Consider the following 13,664-nt stretch of genomic DNA (forward strand, 5'->3'; position numbering starts at 1 on the left):
TGAATCCATACACCTTTTACAAAGGAATACTCAAGACAGAAGTAGCAATAAAGTTATAAATGACAGTCATCAATCAGATGAAATAATTTAGACGAAGCTTTTCTCTCTCCAAGAAATGCGGGCTTTACGTGGCTTCTATTGGCAGTTTCCTTTGATGAGTGGGTCCCTGAATGCCTTGCACATCTCAGCTCATCAACCCTCTCCTTCAGGAGAAGCCGATGCCATCTGAAGGACCCTTCTGCCTCCACCCCTTTCCTGCAGGTATTCCCATCAGAGCACCTGCCTCTGTTCTAGAACACTCATGTCTGGCTGGAGCTTCTGTGTTTGATGTCAGTCACTCACTATTGGAGTGTAAGTTCCAGGCAAGAAGGTACATGTCTGGCTTGGTCACTGCTCTATCCTCAGCACAAAGAACAGTGCTTGGCACAGAGGAGATGCTCAATAAATGTTTACTGAATAATTAACTAATCCAATATAAGAGGCTGTTAAGTTCCTATTCCTGGGTCCAAAAAGCATCTATGTGGTACGGAATAGATATGAATCACAGCAACTGATGCAAAAGACAGGGTGGTCTTAGTTGTCCATAATCCCAGAATCAATAACAGGCTGGTGTAGTCTCCAGAAAAACTGCTTTTATCTTACAGTACTTCAATAATGCAAGTAGAATTTCTAGTGTTCAGTGGTGATGGTTTAGTCACTAAGTCACGTCCAATTCTAGCAACCCCATGAACTGTAGTCCCCCAGGCCCCTCTGTCCATGGGATTTCCCAAGCAAGACTACTGGATACCATTTCATTCTCCAGGGGATTCTTCACTGACTGAGCCACCTGGGAAGCCCTCTAGTGTTCAATATTCAATGAGTAATCATGACACCTGGTGCCAGATCCTTTCTGAGGTGCTGGAATTAAAATAAGTGCAAAGTCCTGAGGCTAGGGAAGAGAGGCCAGCAGAAGCGGGTAGGAAAAGAAGGCCCAGAGGCAGGTAGGGGCCGTGGTGGGAGGAGGAGGTGGCCCCAGCGCCTCTGCACTGCTCAGCCCCTGGCAAGGGAGGAGCTCAGGTGTAAGTGAGCCTGAAAAGAGAGACCAGGGTCCCAGGAGAGCCGCCTGGGAACTGGGATACCCAGGTTCACGGCACGGGCTGCAGTGAGGTCGCTGGAGGGACTGAAGACACCCAGTTTGGAGAAGAGCAGCCTGGAAGAGGACCTGTGGAGGAGGGGTGAGCCCGATCTGTTTGGAGATTCTGTGGGGCCCAGGAGCTACAGGCAGCAACTGCTGAGTGAGACCTCAGAGGGAGTGGAGGTGGACTCGGCAGAGCAAACAGTCCTAAGGGCCAAGGCCTCCAGGACTTGGGTAGGCTATGGGCAAGGGGGGGGTAAATCCTCATCCCCAGGGACCTATACACGTAGGCTGGATTAGATATGTATTAGACAGCAGTATTAGATACATGTGTTTAAATCATCGGTCAGGTTAGAGTCATTCTCTTGGTTGCCAGACCTGCCCCCCTTCAGTTGTTCCCATGTGCGCCCCGGCAGAGACCTAAGCAGGCGACAGATTAGCAGGCCTTTCCATGTACAGCCAGAGCATCCAGCCCTCATCCCTCTGAATGCACCTCTGAAGCTGGAGCTGGTTACATCTCAGATCTGGGCTGACTTAGCTGCCGGTCTGTGGAGGTCTAATACTGGGAGACCCGCCTCCGCAGGTGTTGCTTCAGCAAACAGGCAGGTAATCCACCTCCTTTCAGGACTTGGAATGAAGGCCATGCTGGTAAACAACTCCTCTCTGGAATCTTCCTAGGCCCTGTTAACTCTTCAGGGGGAGCATTCTGCACAAAGGACAAGCAGCAGGCACGCCTGCCCCTGAAGCCCCCAATTCTTTGAGCCACTCTCTCTGCAGATGACTGAGTACAAGGTCGGTCAGTTGCAGCCCAGCCACTGAGCCACTGCAGATTCCGGGTCTCTGTTGTCCAACTCAGGTCACATGGCTTTGAAAAAGTGTGCATTTCATCCTTTTAGAGGGGAGATTAACACGTCTGTCAGCCAGTTAACAATGCAGCAGCTAAGAATTCGGTTCACTATGTTAGGGGCAGTGAGAAGCATGCTTGCTGATAAAAAAAAGAATGTCTTGCTCAAAAAGGCAACTGCTCACTAAACAGACCCTGAACACTGCTGATGGAGTGGGTGTGAGATGAGTCTGAATTTACCACTTTACCAGAAATCCCACCAGCTATGACCAAGACAGGTGTTAGTAACAGCAGAAGTGGCCATGGCCAATGACGGGTCACTCCTTTGCTCAAAAACATGCCATGGCTCCCTGAACACCTGGGTCCCTTTCCTAAGTTGGGTGTTTGGTGACCCACAGAGATCTGGCCTTTTCTACACCACCAGGTGGGCTGGCCATCTCAACAACATCACACCACCAGACCTCAATGTGACAGAGCTCCTGTCCTGTGCACAGGCCTGGGAAGGCCCAGTCTTTGTCCTCAAGGAAAGCACGTTTGCTTCAGGAGGCTAGGTCAGCAATGGAGCCATCAGCGAGCTGCCTGGGATGCCAGCGGGGATAGGGGCTCCTTGGCTGGCTGAGTGGGTGGAAGTAGGAGACATGGGCATCTGTACCTCTCCCCCAGGGAGGAGGGGGGGCAGCCAGACATGGCTGGAATACCACCAGGATTCTGTGCGGTTGTGGTGGACAGTTCTCTTCTGAGCTGGCATCCTACCCAAAGCACTGCACTGGCATCTCTGTTCTGCTGTCTCCAAACCACAGAAGGCTGCTGGCAGCATACAGACCCAGCACAAAGCCGAAGACAGGCCCCAGGAGACAAGCCTCAACCTCAGGGTGAAGTCCCAGGCACTTCATCCCCCAGCAGGGCAGTTCCGAGGACAGTCCTCGGCCCTGGGAGGACAGAGCCTGGGGTACCCACAGCAGCAAGCAGCCCGGCCACAGACTCTGTACTGGCTTTTCTCCCTCCACTGTCTCTCTTCCAGTTCCCTCCCTTCTGCTTCTTGGGATCCCCTCCCATGTAAAGTCTGCTTGCAGCCTTCTGTTTCAGGCTGCTTTGGGAACCTACTAAGGCAAGGATTTTTCAGTCTTACTGAGTTACAGGCTCTGCTGCCCCAGCCAGCTGAGAGCTTCCAGAGACAGGGAAGTCCTTGCCTGTTCCTCAAGTCCCTCTCCCTGAGATCCTGCTGCAGGGTAGGGTGGCAACTGCTCAGAAGTGGTTTTTGATAATAACCTTGGCCACTTGTATCAAGGGCTATGTGCTGGGCACTGCACTAAGAAGCACATTCTCTCCCATCTCTCAGTTAAGATTCACAGTCACCCCACCCTGTTGCTTCAGTGAGAAAACCGAAGGCTTTTCTCACTGGGATCACCTGGCTAGTAAAAGGCAGACGGAGGAGGGCTGTGCCTTAACCACCGGGGGCATTTTGTGGGGAGGGAGACAGAGCCTGGCAGGAGGTAGAGAAGAAAGACACTGCACTTGTCACTGTCCAGACCAGGTGCCTTTCTGTCCTCTCCATGGCGAGAGGGTCTCTGGGAACCACCCTCAATTATCTAGAGCCTGGTAAGAGGTGAAATCGCTAGAGTAATTAAGGACTGCTTGGACATCAGAGAAGACATGCCTTTTAGGAATCAGGGGAATAGCACTGCAGCCCAGGGGTAGGAGAGGTCTCAGGCCTGGGACAGGTAGAAGGAGCAGGGGAGGGGAGGCTGCGGGATGGTGACGCAGACGGCTGGGAAGCCTAACGGAGGCCCACCCTTCCCCCTGTCCAGGCTTCCCATTCAGATCATGTCACCAAGCGTCACTGAGGACTCAGTACCTGGGTTCCCGGCTTCAGGGACGGCACTAGGTCTTTGATCATTTTGGCTTCAGAGACTGTGACTCCGCCCACCACGAAGAGGATGAGGAGAGGGTGGTCGCTGGGATGAGGCCGGCTCACCTGCAAAACAAAACGTGCCTAGCGTTAGAGGTGTCTTCAGGTGCGGTGAACAGCCACTCGAGAGATTATAATTTGTTAAGGGTACGATGTGTTAGGGGGTGTGAGCCCATTGATGAGGAGGATGCCTGGCATGTCGCCTTCCTACAGCCCTTTACATAAATATTTTATTGAAAGAGAAGTTAAAGGAGCAGGAGCTATTAAATAACAGAGAAGACTGAGGGCAACTTTCCCTTCCTTTTCAGTCTACAGGTCTCAACACAAATGTGCTCCTGCCTTACAGAGCCTGTGCAGTTCCTTCCAAGCAATAGCCACAGCCTGGAGTTATCATCTCTGCTTACACGTTTGTTTGATGGCTGTCTCCGTTAATGGAACACAAACTGAGGAGGCAGCGATCTTGTCTGCCTGGTTCACTGCTGAAGTCCCAGAATACTTGGTGCCGTTTCAGAGTAGGTGCTCAATAAATGCCTGTGGCATTGAAAGATGGTCACATCCCTAGGGAGGAGGACGTAAAGGGTGGACAAAGATGCAAGAGCCCCGTGCCCACCCTTGGGGGCAGAATTCATGCCCTTACCTTCTGCAAACCAACCTCAGCTGAGGATCGCACTTGCCTGCGATGCTGCACTGAATGTCGTGGAGAATCCCTGCCAGGGCCTCAAGGTCTCACCAGTGAGGCACAGTATAAACGACTAAAATGAGAGCATCCCCCAGTACCGTCTCAGGAAATGCACAATGCCAACATGTAGACCTGATGACTAACCGAAGCGGACAAGAGGGGGCTCCTGAAGACAGTGTGTTTGAGTCCTACCTGCAAGTTCAGGATGGTTCGGTGAGGAGTGGGTACAAGTGGTATGAGCCAAGTTCTGCAGGGAAGAGGTCACCAGCTGGGGGGAGTGAGCAGGACAGCCGCATGGAGTCATTATAGGAAGGATGCTGCCAGCTGCCTGCATGACCAGTGAACCCAGAGGCGGGAGAAGCAGGCGGGTTTCTAGCCAGAAGATGGTAGACAAAGTAGGTAAGTGTCTGTGCTCACCACACTCACTAACACACAAGCCATCTTTGGGCCAAAGGATGGTCCCCATGGGTGGCAGGGAGGGCAGCAGGTTGAGAGGAAGAGAGCCAGCCCTTCTCTTACCCTGGCTCCAACTCTTTTTTCATCTTGGTTCTTCTGACTCCCTTGCCTAAATATAACTTTTCAGTATCTTATTTTAAAACACTTAGGAAGGTAATACATTAAGTGCTTCCAGTTACATAAGTCATTCCTTGGCTTCTAGAGAGGAAACTCAGAGTGAAGAGGGAGGGAGGGAAGGATGGGGAGAAATCGGGGGAGGGAAGGGAAAAACAAAAGGCAGGAAGAAAGAAGGAAAAGTGGGTCTAAACTTCTTCCAAATGGGCAGTGGACAAAGTTACAGAACTCTTGGATCTTTAGAAACAGCCTCTAGACTCCCCGCCCCACCCCCAACTTTCTGCCCTGGGGTTCCTTCCCTTGACTGCATTTGTTGACGGCTGTCCTCCAGTCCAGGTACCACACGTGCACAGCCGTGCTGCTCCTGTCCTGCTGTTCCCTGTAATAGCTCTCACTATAGTCAAGGCTATGGTTTTTCCTGTGCTCATGTATGGATGTGAGAGTTGGACTGTGAAGAAGGTTGAGCGCCGAAGAATTGATGCTTTTGAACTGTGGTGTTGGAGAAGACTCTTGAGAGTCCCTTGGACTGCAAGGAGATCCAACCAGTCCATTCTGAAGGAGATCAGTCCTGGGTGTTCTTTGGAACGAATGATGCTAAAGCTGAAACTCCAGTACTTTGGCCACCTCATGAGAAAAGTTGACTCATTGGAAAAGACTCTGATGCTGGGAGGGATTGGGGGCAGGAGGAGAAGGGGACGACAGAGGATGAGATGGCTGGATGGCATCACTGACTCGATGGACGTGAGTCTGAGTGAACTCCGGGAGTTGGTGATGGACAGGGAGGCCTGGCGTGCTGCGATTCATGGGGTTGCAAAGAGTCAGACACGACTGAGCAATTGATCTGATCTGATAGTCACCAATGGCTGTCACAGATAGGGGTCGGCAGACATTTGTCTTCATTATCTGGACATTTCTGTGGCATGTGTCCCAGCTGATGACATCCTTCTTGGCTACCACAATAGCACTCTCTCTGGGGTCTTCCTTCTACCTTTCCCATGGCTTCTTCTCACATTTCTTCATAGGTTCCTTTTCTTGGTCTGCTCAATTGTTGATATTCCTTGGGCTTTATCTTTGACCCTGTGCTAGGAATCAGTGACCTAAAATGGACTGGAATGGGTGAATTTAACTCAGATTAAAGACTATTATACCTACTACTGTGGGCAGGAATCCCTTAGAAGAAATAGAGTAGCCATCATAGTCAACAAAAGAGTCTGAAATGTAGTACTTGGATGCAATCTCAAAAAAAACAGAATGTTCTCTGTTCGTTTCCAAGGCAAACCATTCAGTATCACAGTAATCCAAGTCTATGCCCCGACCAGTAACACTGAAGAAGCTGAAGTTGAACAGTTCTATGAAAACCTATTAGACCTTCTAGGACTAACACCCTAAAAAGATACTCTTTTCATCATAGAGGACTGGAATGCAAAAGTAGGAAGTCAAGAAACACCTGGAGTGACAGGCAAATTTGGCCTTGGAGTACAGAATGAAGCAGGGCAAAGGCTAATAGAGTTTTGCCAAAAGAATACACTGGTCATAGCAAATACCCTTTTCCAGCAACACAAGAGAAGACTCTACACATGAACATCACCAGGTGGACAACACTGAAATCAGACTGATTATATTCTTTGCAGCCAAAGATGGAGAAGCTCTATACAGTCAGCAAAAACACACCAGGAGCTGACTGTGGCTCAGATCATGAACTCCTTATTGCCAAATTCAGACTTAAATTGAAGAAAGTAGGGAAAACCACTAGACCATTCAGGTATGACCTAAATCAAATCCCATATGATTATACAGTGGACGTGAGAAATAGATTTAAGGGACTAGATCTGATAGACAGAGTGCCTGAAGAACTATGGATGGAGGTTTGTAACACTGTACAGGAGACAGGGATCAAGACCATCCCCATGGAAAAGAAATGCAAAAAAGCAAAATGACCGTCTGAGGAGGCCTTACAAATAGCTGTGAAAAGAAGAGACGTGAAAAGCAGAGGAGAAAAGGAAAGATATAAGCATCTGATGCAGAGTTCCAAAGAATAGCAAGAAAAGCCTTCCTCAGTGGTCAGTGCAAAGAAATAGAGGAGAACAATAGAATGGGAAAGACTAGAGATCTCTTCAAGAAAATTAGAGATACCAAGGGAATATTTCATGCAAAGACGGACACAATAAAGGACAGAAATGGTATGGTCCTAACAGAAGCAGAAGATATTAAGAAGAGGTGGCAAGAATACACAGAAGAACTATACAAAAAAGATCTTCATGACCCAGATAATCACGATGGTGTGATCACTCACCTAGAGCCAGACATCCTGGAATGTGAAATCAAGTGGGCCTTAGGAAGCATCACTACAAACAAAGCTAGTGGAGGTGATGGAATTCCAGTTGAGCTATTTCAAATCCTGAAAGATGATGTTGTGAAAGTGCTGCATTCAATAGACCAGCAAATTTGGAAAACTCAGCAGTGGCCACAGGACTGGAAAAGGTCAGTTTTCATTCTAATCCCAAAGAAAGGCAATGCCAAAGAATGCTCAAACTACCACACAATTGCACTCATCTCACACGCTAGTAAAGTAATGCTCAAAATTCTCCAAGCCAGGCTTCAGCAATACGTGAACCATGAACTTCCAGATATTCCAACTGGATTTAGAAAAGGCAGAAGAACCAGAGATCAAATTGCCAACATCCGTTGGATCATCAAAAAGGCAACAGAGTTCCACAAAAACATCTATTTCTGCTTTATTGACTATGCTAAAGCCTTTGACTGGGTGGATCACAACAAACTGTGGAAAATTCTTCAAGAGATGGGAATACCAGACCACCTGACCTGCCTCTTGAGAAACCTATATGCAGGTCAGGAAGCAACAGTTAGAACTGGACATGGAACAACAGACTGGTTCCAAATTGGGAAAGGAATATGTCAAGGCTGTATATTGTCACCCTGCTTATTTAACTTATATGCGGAGTACCTCATGAGAAACGCTGGGCTGGATGAAGCACAAGCTGGAATCAAGATTGCCAGGAGAAATATCAATAATCTCAGATATGCAGATGACACCACCCTTATGGCAGAAAGTGAAGAGGAACTAAAGAGCCTCCTGATGAAAGTGAAAGAGGAGAGTGAAAAAGTTGGCTTAAGACACAACATTCAGAAAACTAAGATCATGGCATCTGGTCCCATCACTTCATGGCAAATAGACGGGGAAACAGTGGAAACAGTGATGGACTTTTTTTGAGCTCCAATGTCACTGCAGATAGTGACTGCAGCCATGAAATTAAAAGACGTTTACTCCTTGGAAGAAAAGTTATGACCAACCTAGACAGCATATTAAAAAGCAGAGATGTTACTTTGCCAACAAAGGTCAATGTAGTCAAAGTATGGTTTTTCCAGTAGTTGTGTATGGATGTGAGAAAGCTGAGCACCAAAGAACTGATGCTTTTGAACTGTGGTGTTGGAGAAGACTCTTGAGAGTCCCCTGGACTGCAAGGAGATCCAACCAGTCCATTCTAAAGGAAATCAGTCCTGACTATTCATTGGAAGGATGCTGAAGCTGAAGCTCCAATACTTTCACCACCTGATGCGAAAAACTGACTCATTGGAAAAGACCCTGATGCTGGGAAAGACTGAAGGCAGGAAGAGAAGGGGACGACAGAGGATGAAATGGTTTGATGACATCACCGACATCACCGACTCAATGGACATGAGTTTGAGTAAACTGTGGGGGTTGGTGATGGACAGGGAGGCCTGGTGTGCTGCAGTCCATGGGGTCACAAAAAGTCGGACATGACTGAGTGACTGAACTGAACTGAACTGTGATACTCTCACTTGAGGACCTCATCTACTTATATGCCTCCAATAATCTTTTAATTCTTCCCAAATCTATGTCTTCAGCATCTTTATTTAGTTCCAGTGGCCATCTCCACCTGGATGCCTCCTGGCATTCCTAAACTCAACAGATTTCAAATTTGGTGCATGATTTTAACCACTCCCCACCCCCTGCCAAGTCTATTCCTTCTCTTAACTTTTTATAAGCATCACTACCTTCACAGTCACCTGGGCCAGATACCTAGAAGTCATCTTGGACTTGCTATCTTTTTGATCTCCTAGGTAAGTCTGTTAATTCTGCCCCCTCCAATTTACTGATCTCTCTTTGATTCCCACTATCCCTGTTCTGGTTGGCTTTCATTTCTTCTTCTTTTTAATCCTTATATTTATTATTTATTTTGGCTGTGCTAGGTCTTGGTTGCAGCATGCAAACTCTTTGTTGTGGCATGTGGGATCTAGCTCCCTGACCAGGGATTGAACCCTGGCCCCTGCACTGGGGGCTCCGAGTCTTAGTCACTGGGCCACCAGGGAAGTCCCTCATTTCTTCTTTACTAGATTATTGCTGCTGCTGCTGCTGCTAAGTCGCTTCAGTCTTGTCCGACTCTGTGCGACCCCATTGACGGAAGCCCACCAGGCTCCCCCGTCCCTGGGATTCTCCAGGCAAGAACACCGGAGTGGGTTGCCATTTCCTTCTCCAATGCATGAAAGTGAAAAGTGAAAGGGAAGTCGCTCAGTTGTGTCTGACTCTTAGCGACCCCATGGACTGCAGCCTACCAGGCTCCTCCATCCATGGGATTTTCCAGGCAAGAGTAGTGGAGTGGGGTGCCATTGCCTTCTCCAGATTATTGCTAGAGTCTTCTAACTTGTCTTCCTGTCCCTCGTCTGGCCACCCCCATCCATTCTTCTCATTCCTGCTTAAGTGAACTTTCTAAAGTGCAAATATTTATCATTGAATCTTTGTGCATTATCTTATCTCATTCTCAAAAATCCTTAGGAGGCAAATACAATCATTGGTATATGATGCAGATGAAGAGACTGAAGTTTACATATAGTGACTAAATCATGGAGGCAGGGGCCAAACTGCAGAGGTTACAGTCTTAAACACCGGTCACCTCCTCACATGCTCAGAGCCAGGAAGGATAAAGTTCAGACTCCTCAATTCAGTATATAAGGTTTTGCTCACATGGCTTTGCTTTTTGTCTCCATTTTCATCTCCTCCATATACACTGTTTGCTGGAGTCACTCAAAGACCTGAACCATCCATGAATGCATGGTATTTAAAAAAAAACATTTTGCTAAACATGCAACATTTTACTGAACACTTGCCCTGAAAAGAGCATTTATCACAAGTGTTCAATTTATTTTCATAAACCAAACCCTTGTGACCAGTACTTAGATCAGAAACAGAAAGCTGGCACTCTGGATCCCTTCATGCCCCCTTCATGTCACTACCTCGCCAAGGGACAACTGCTATCTTGACTTCTAGCTGCTCAATACTGGACTTTGCTTTTCTTGTTCAATGATATACCCCAAGGGTTTTTCTGTATTAGTGGGAAAGATCTGGGGCCCACAGGAATTGGTTGGGACCACATGGGTGGGTTTGGCCTGGCCACACCAGTGGCCTCTGTCTGTGCCCATCACATTCCAGGTATTAAACACTTTGAGCACCATCTGCATTGTCTTATGTTATGTGGCATGGGCAGTTTCCTCTGTGTAAAGTGCCCTTGGCTCTCCTTTTTATCTTAACATATATGTTTTATTGAAGCACAGTTGACTTACATTTCAGGTACATAGCAAGGTGATTCAGTTATATAAATACACATACATTATTTTTGAAATTATTTTCCATTATAGGTTATTATAAGATATTGACTGTAGTTCCCTGTGCTATACAGTAAACCTTTGCTGCTTGTTGCATATTTGTCTGCTCTTCTTTATCTCCTTCCTTCTCTCTTTAAAAGCCATCCTCGCCTCTAAAAATCTCTCTCTAACCACCTCTCAACTCCTGCCCCATGACCTGAATCTGATAGACACCTCTGCCCTGGCCTTGTCACACGGGCTGAAACCTCAATAGGCCTGCCTATCTCCTCTCCTAGACTGTAAGCTACTGGAGGGTAGGGATTGATCGTATTTATCTTGATGTTTTGGGCTCTGAGCATAGAGCTAGCTCATGGTAAACTTTCAACAAGTGTTGCGTGAATAAAAAGAATGAATGGATGAGGTCCACAGGTTAACTGGAGATGTCTTTCTTTCCTTAGCTCTCTCTCTAAGAGAGAGATCTTTTAGACACTCCATTCTATGCATGGTTTTCCTGGCTGAGTAACAACCTGAAGTTCCTTCCAACCCACAAACAATTGTTTCTCACTTATTCCTGGGACAGAAATACAACTGGCTTCAGAACTTCACATTGGTACAGCATGTTCTCAAAGACATATGCTTTCCATAAGAGAGTCCGGACTCTGAAGTACACTGCAAGAATCTTGGAAGGATGCATTGAAAGATGAAAAGGAAAAAAGAAACAGCAACAGGGATCAATACCCCTGGGCCAAGGAGTTGAGAGAATGTTGATTTTGGTACAAATTAACGGGTGCCATTAATGCATGTTGCTGTTTGCTATTTTGGTTTCTGTTTAGATTTATGTTTTGATACCAGCTTCCTTTATAGAACACATCAAGTTGGCAGACTATTGGGAAGTGGAGTCTTTCCAGTCTTTTCCATCAGAATAACACATTCCTTATAATCAGCCACACTCGGCTGAGTCTCATTTGTATGTGAGTTCACGGCGTAGGGCACTTTGAAGTTGCAAGATGTAAACGTCATTACTGCCATAATAAACACACAGATTAATAAAGCAAGTCGGGCTCACTGCCCTTTCTTTCATTTTCTAAACCTTCACTGGCTGTGACTTTAAGACATTTCTAAACCTTCATTGGCTGTGATTTTAAGACATCAGTTCTGGTCAGAGAAGACCATTTCTCCCCACCATTTACCCAGCCTTTGAAGCCAAGGATGCCGACACCTTCTCTGCAGCTGTGGCCCCAAGAGCACTCTTTGATGTCCTGACTGGTTTCTATGGGAAGTGTTTCCTCTGCTCCTGGTTCCCTGGAGTTCGCTGGGCATTCCGGGAACCCAGCTGCTGATTCCTCTCCACTCTGTTTCTCTTCATGACTGACTCATTTGTCCCCAGCACACGCAACGGTCAGGTCCTCCATTCTCCAACAGTGGGCAGGCCTCGTAGGAGGGAGACAGCATAATGGGAGCGTTGGCCCAAAGGTCCCTGGGCCCTGAGAGCAGCTGTGCTGACTTTGAAGGTGGCCTCGTAATGGCTCTTGTCCCCAGAAGAGTCAGTAACAGCACCGCTGCGGCCACTGAACACTTCACGTCCAGCCCCGCTTTTTATTCATTCATTCATCCGTTCCACAAATACCTATTGAGCAAGTACTATGGGCCAGACACTGCTGTAGGCACTGGGAACTCAGCGGTGAATGAACCAAGAAGCATCTCTGCCATCAAAGAATTTATATTTTTGTTGGGGAATATGACAAAATACAGAAGTAAATTGATAAGTGAGGAAAGCAGTAAGTGCTATGGAGGAAATAAAGCAGGGTTGGGGTTCTTACGTGGTACTAGCGGTAAAGAACCCGCCTGCCAACACAGGAGAAGTAAGAGACATGGGTTTGATCCCTGAGTAGGGAAGATTCCCCTGGAGAAGGGAATAGGCAACCCACTCCAGCATTCTTGCCTGGAGAAACCCATGGCCAGAGGAGCCTAGTGGGCTATATAATCCATAGGGCTGCATGGAGTCGGACACAACTGAAGTCACTTGGCATGCACGCACAGGGCAAGGATTACTTTGCACAATCTTAGAATCTGTGAAGTAGGTAGAAGCTCCATTTTACAGACAGAGACAGTGAGGCTTACAGAGGGGAAGTGACTTGTCCCAAGTTTTCCAATTCGTAAGCTATAGGGCTGAGACAGAAATCCAGGTCTGCCTCAGAGAAGAGTGGGATACATTCCACACGCCCTCATATATATAAACAGATTTTTCAAACTGAAAGCATTTTTACTAGCTCTCATCTCTTAAAACTCTGTACTTTTAGTTCTTCGGCAATGTCAGCCAATGACCAGTTTCCTCGCGGGACTTATTTCATCTCAGTGCAAAGGCTGCCATGCTGCCAGGGTCACTCTGTCATTAGCTCGACCTCCTTGCTGCATTTGCTGCCGTGGATGGCGTCCCCATTCTGGAGACTCCCACCCCCACCCCAACCCCTCTCTGTTTTCCAAGCCCTCTCAGTGTCTTTCCTGCCTCCTGGGCTCTCCTCTTGCTTGACCTATCCCATCACACACTGTGTTCCTGACTGCTGGGGTCTCTTCTCCCAAATACCCTCCTTGGGTGGCCCTGTCCTGTCCATTGTCCAGGCCTCAGAGGGCCTGTGTCCCCAGGTCGCTACCGCAGGCCCAGGCTCTGCTGAGCTGCAAAGCTGTCTCACAGGCACCTAAACTCTAAAACACAAGTTATTTTCTTCTCCATTTCTGCTTCTGAGTCAGAGAGAATGTAAACACCTGCCATCCAATCATCCCCGACTGGACGAGGGGCCCTGGACAATGCCCTCATTTACTTCCACATCCCATCAACGCCCAGTCCAGTGGGACCCACCAGGGCTGCATCCTTGCCTTCATTCCCTCAGCCCCTACCTGACCCCGACTCTTCTTACCTTCTCTCCCT

The 13,664-nt window shown here is 47.7% G+C and overlaps 1 protein-coding gene across 2 annotated transcripts in view; it reads right to left on the minus strand.

The window, feature by feature from the left end:
• SCFD2 (sec1 family domain containing 2) overlaps nt 1-13,664 on the minus strand; it is a 395,759-nt gene that overhangs the window by 9,471 nt on the left and 372,624 nt on the right. Inside the window, exons 8-9 of one of the 2 annotated variants that reach the window (XM_055588554.1) lie at nt 3,814-3,933; nt 1,091-2,003 (exon numbers count right to left, since the gene is read on the minus strand). In XM_055588554.1, coding sequence (XP_055444529.1) covers nt 1,671-2,003; nt 3,814-3,933 — 453 coding nt within the window. In that variant the 3' untranslated portion in view covers nt 1,091-1,670. Of the gene's footprint in view, nt 1-1,090; nt 2,004-3,813; nt 3,934-13,664 lie in introns of those variants that run through there. The other variant, XM_055588555.1, reaches the window with a different exon arrangement.

The sequence above is a fragment of the Bubalus kerabau genome, chromosome 7 (assembly GCF_029407905.1).
Source record: "Bubalus kerabau isolate K-KA32 ecotype Philippines breed swamp buffalo chromosome 7, PCC_UOA_SB_1v2, whole genome shotgun sequence".
NCBI lineage: Eukaryota > Metazoa > Chordata > Mammalia > Artiodactyla > Bovidae > Bubalus > Bubalus kerabau.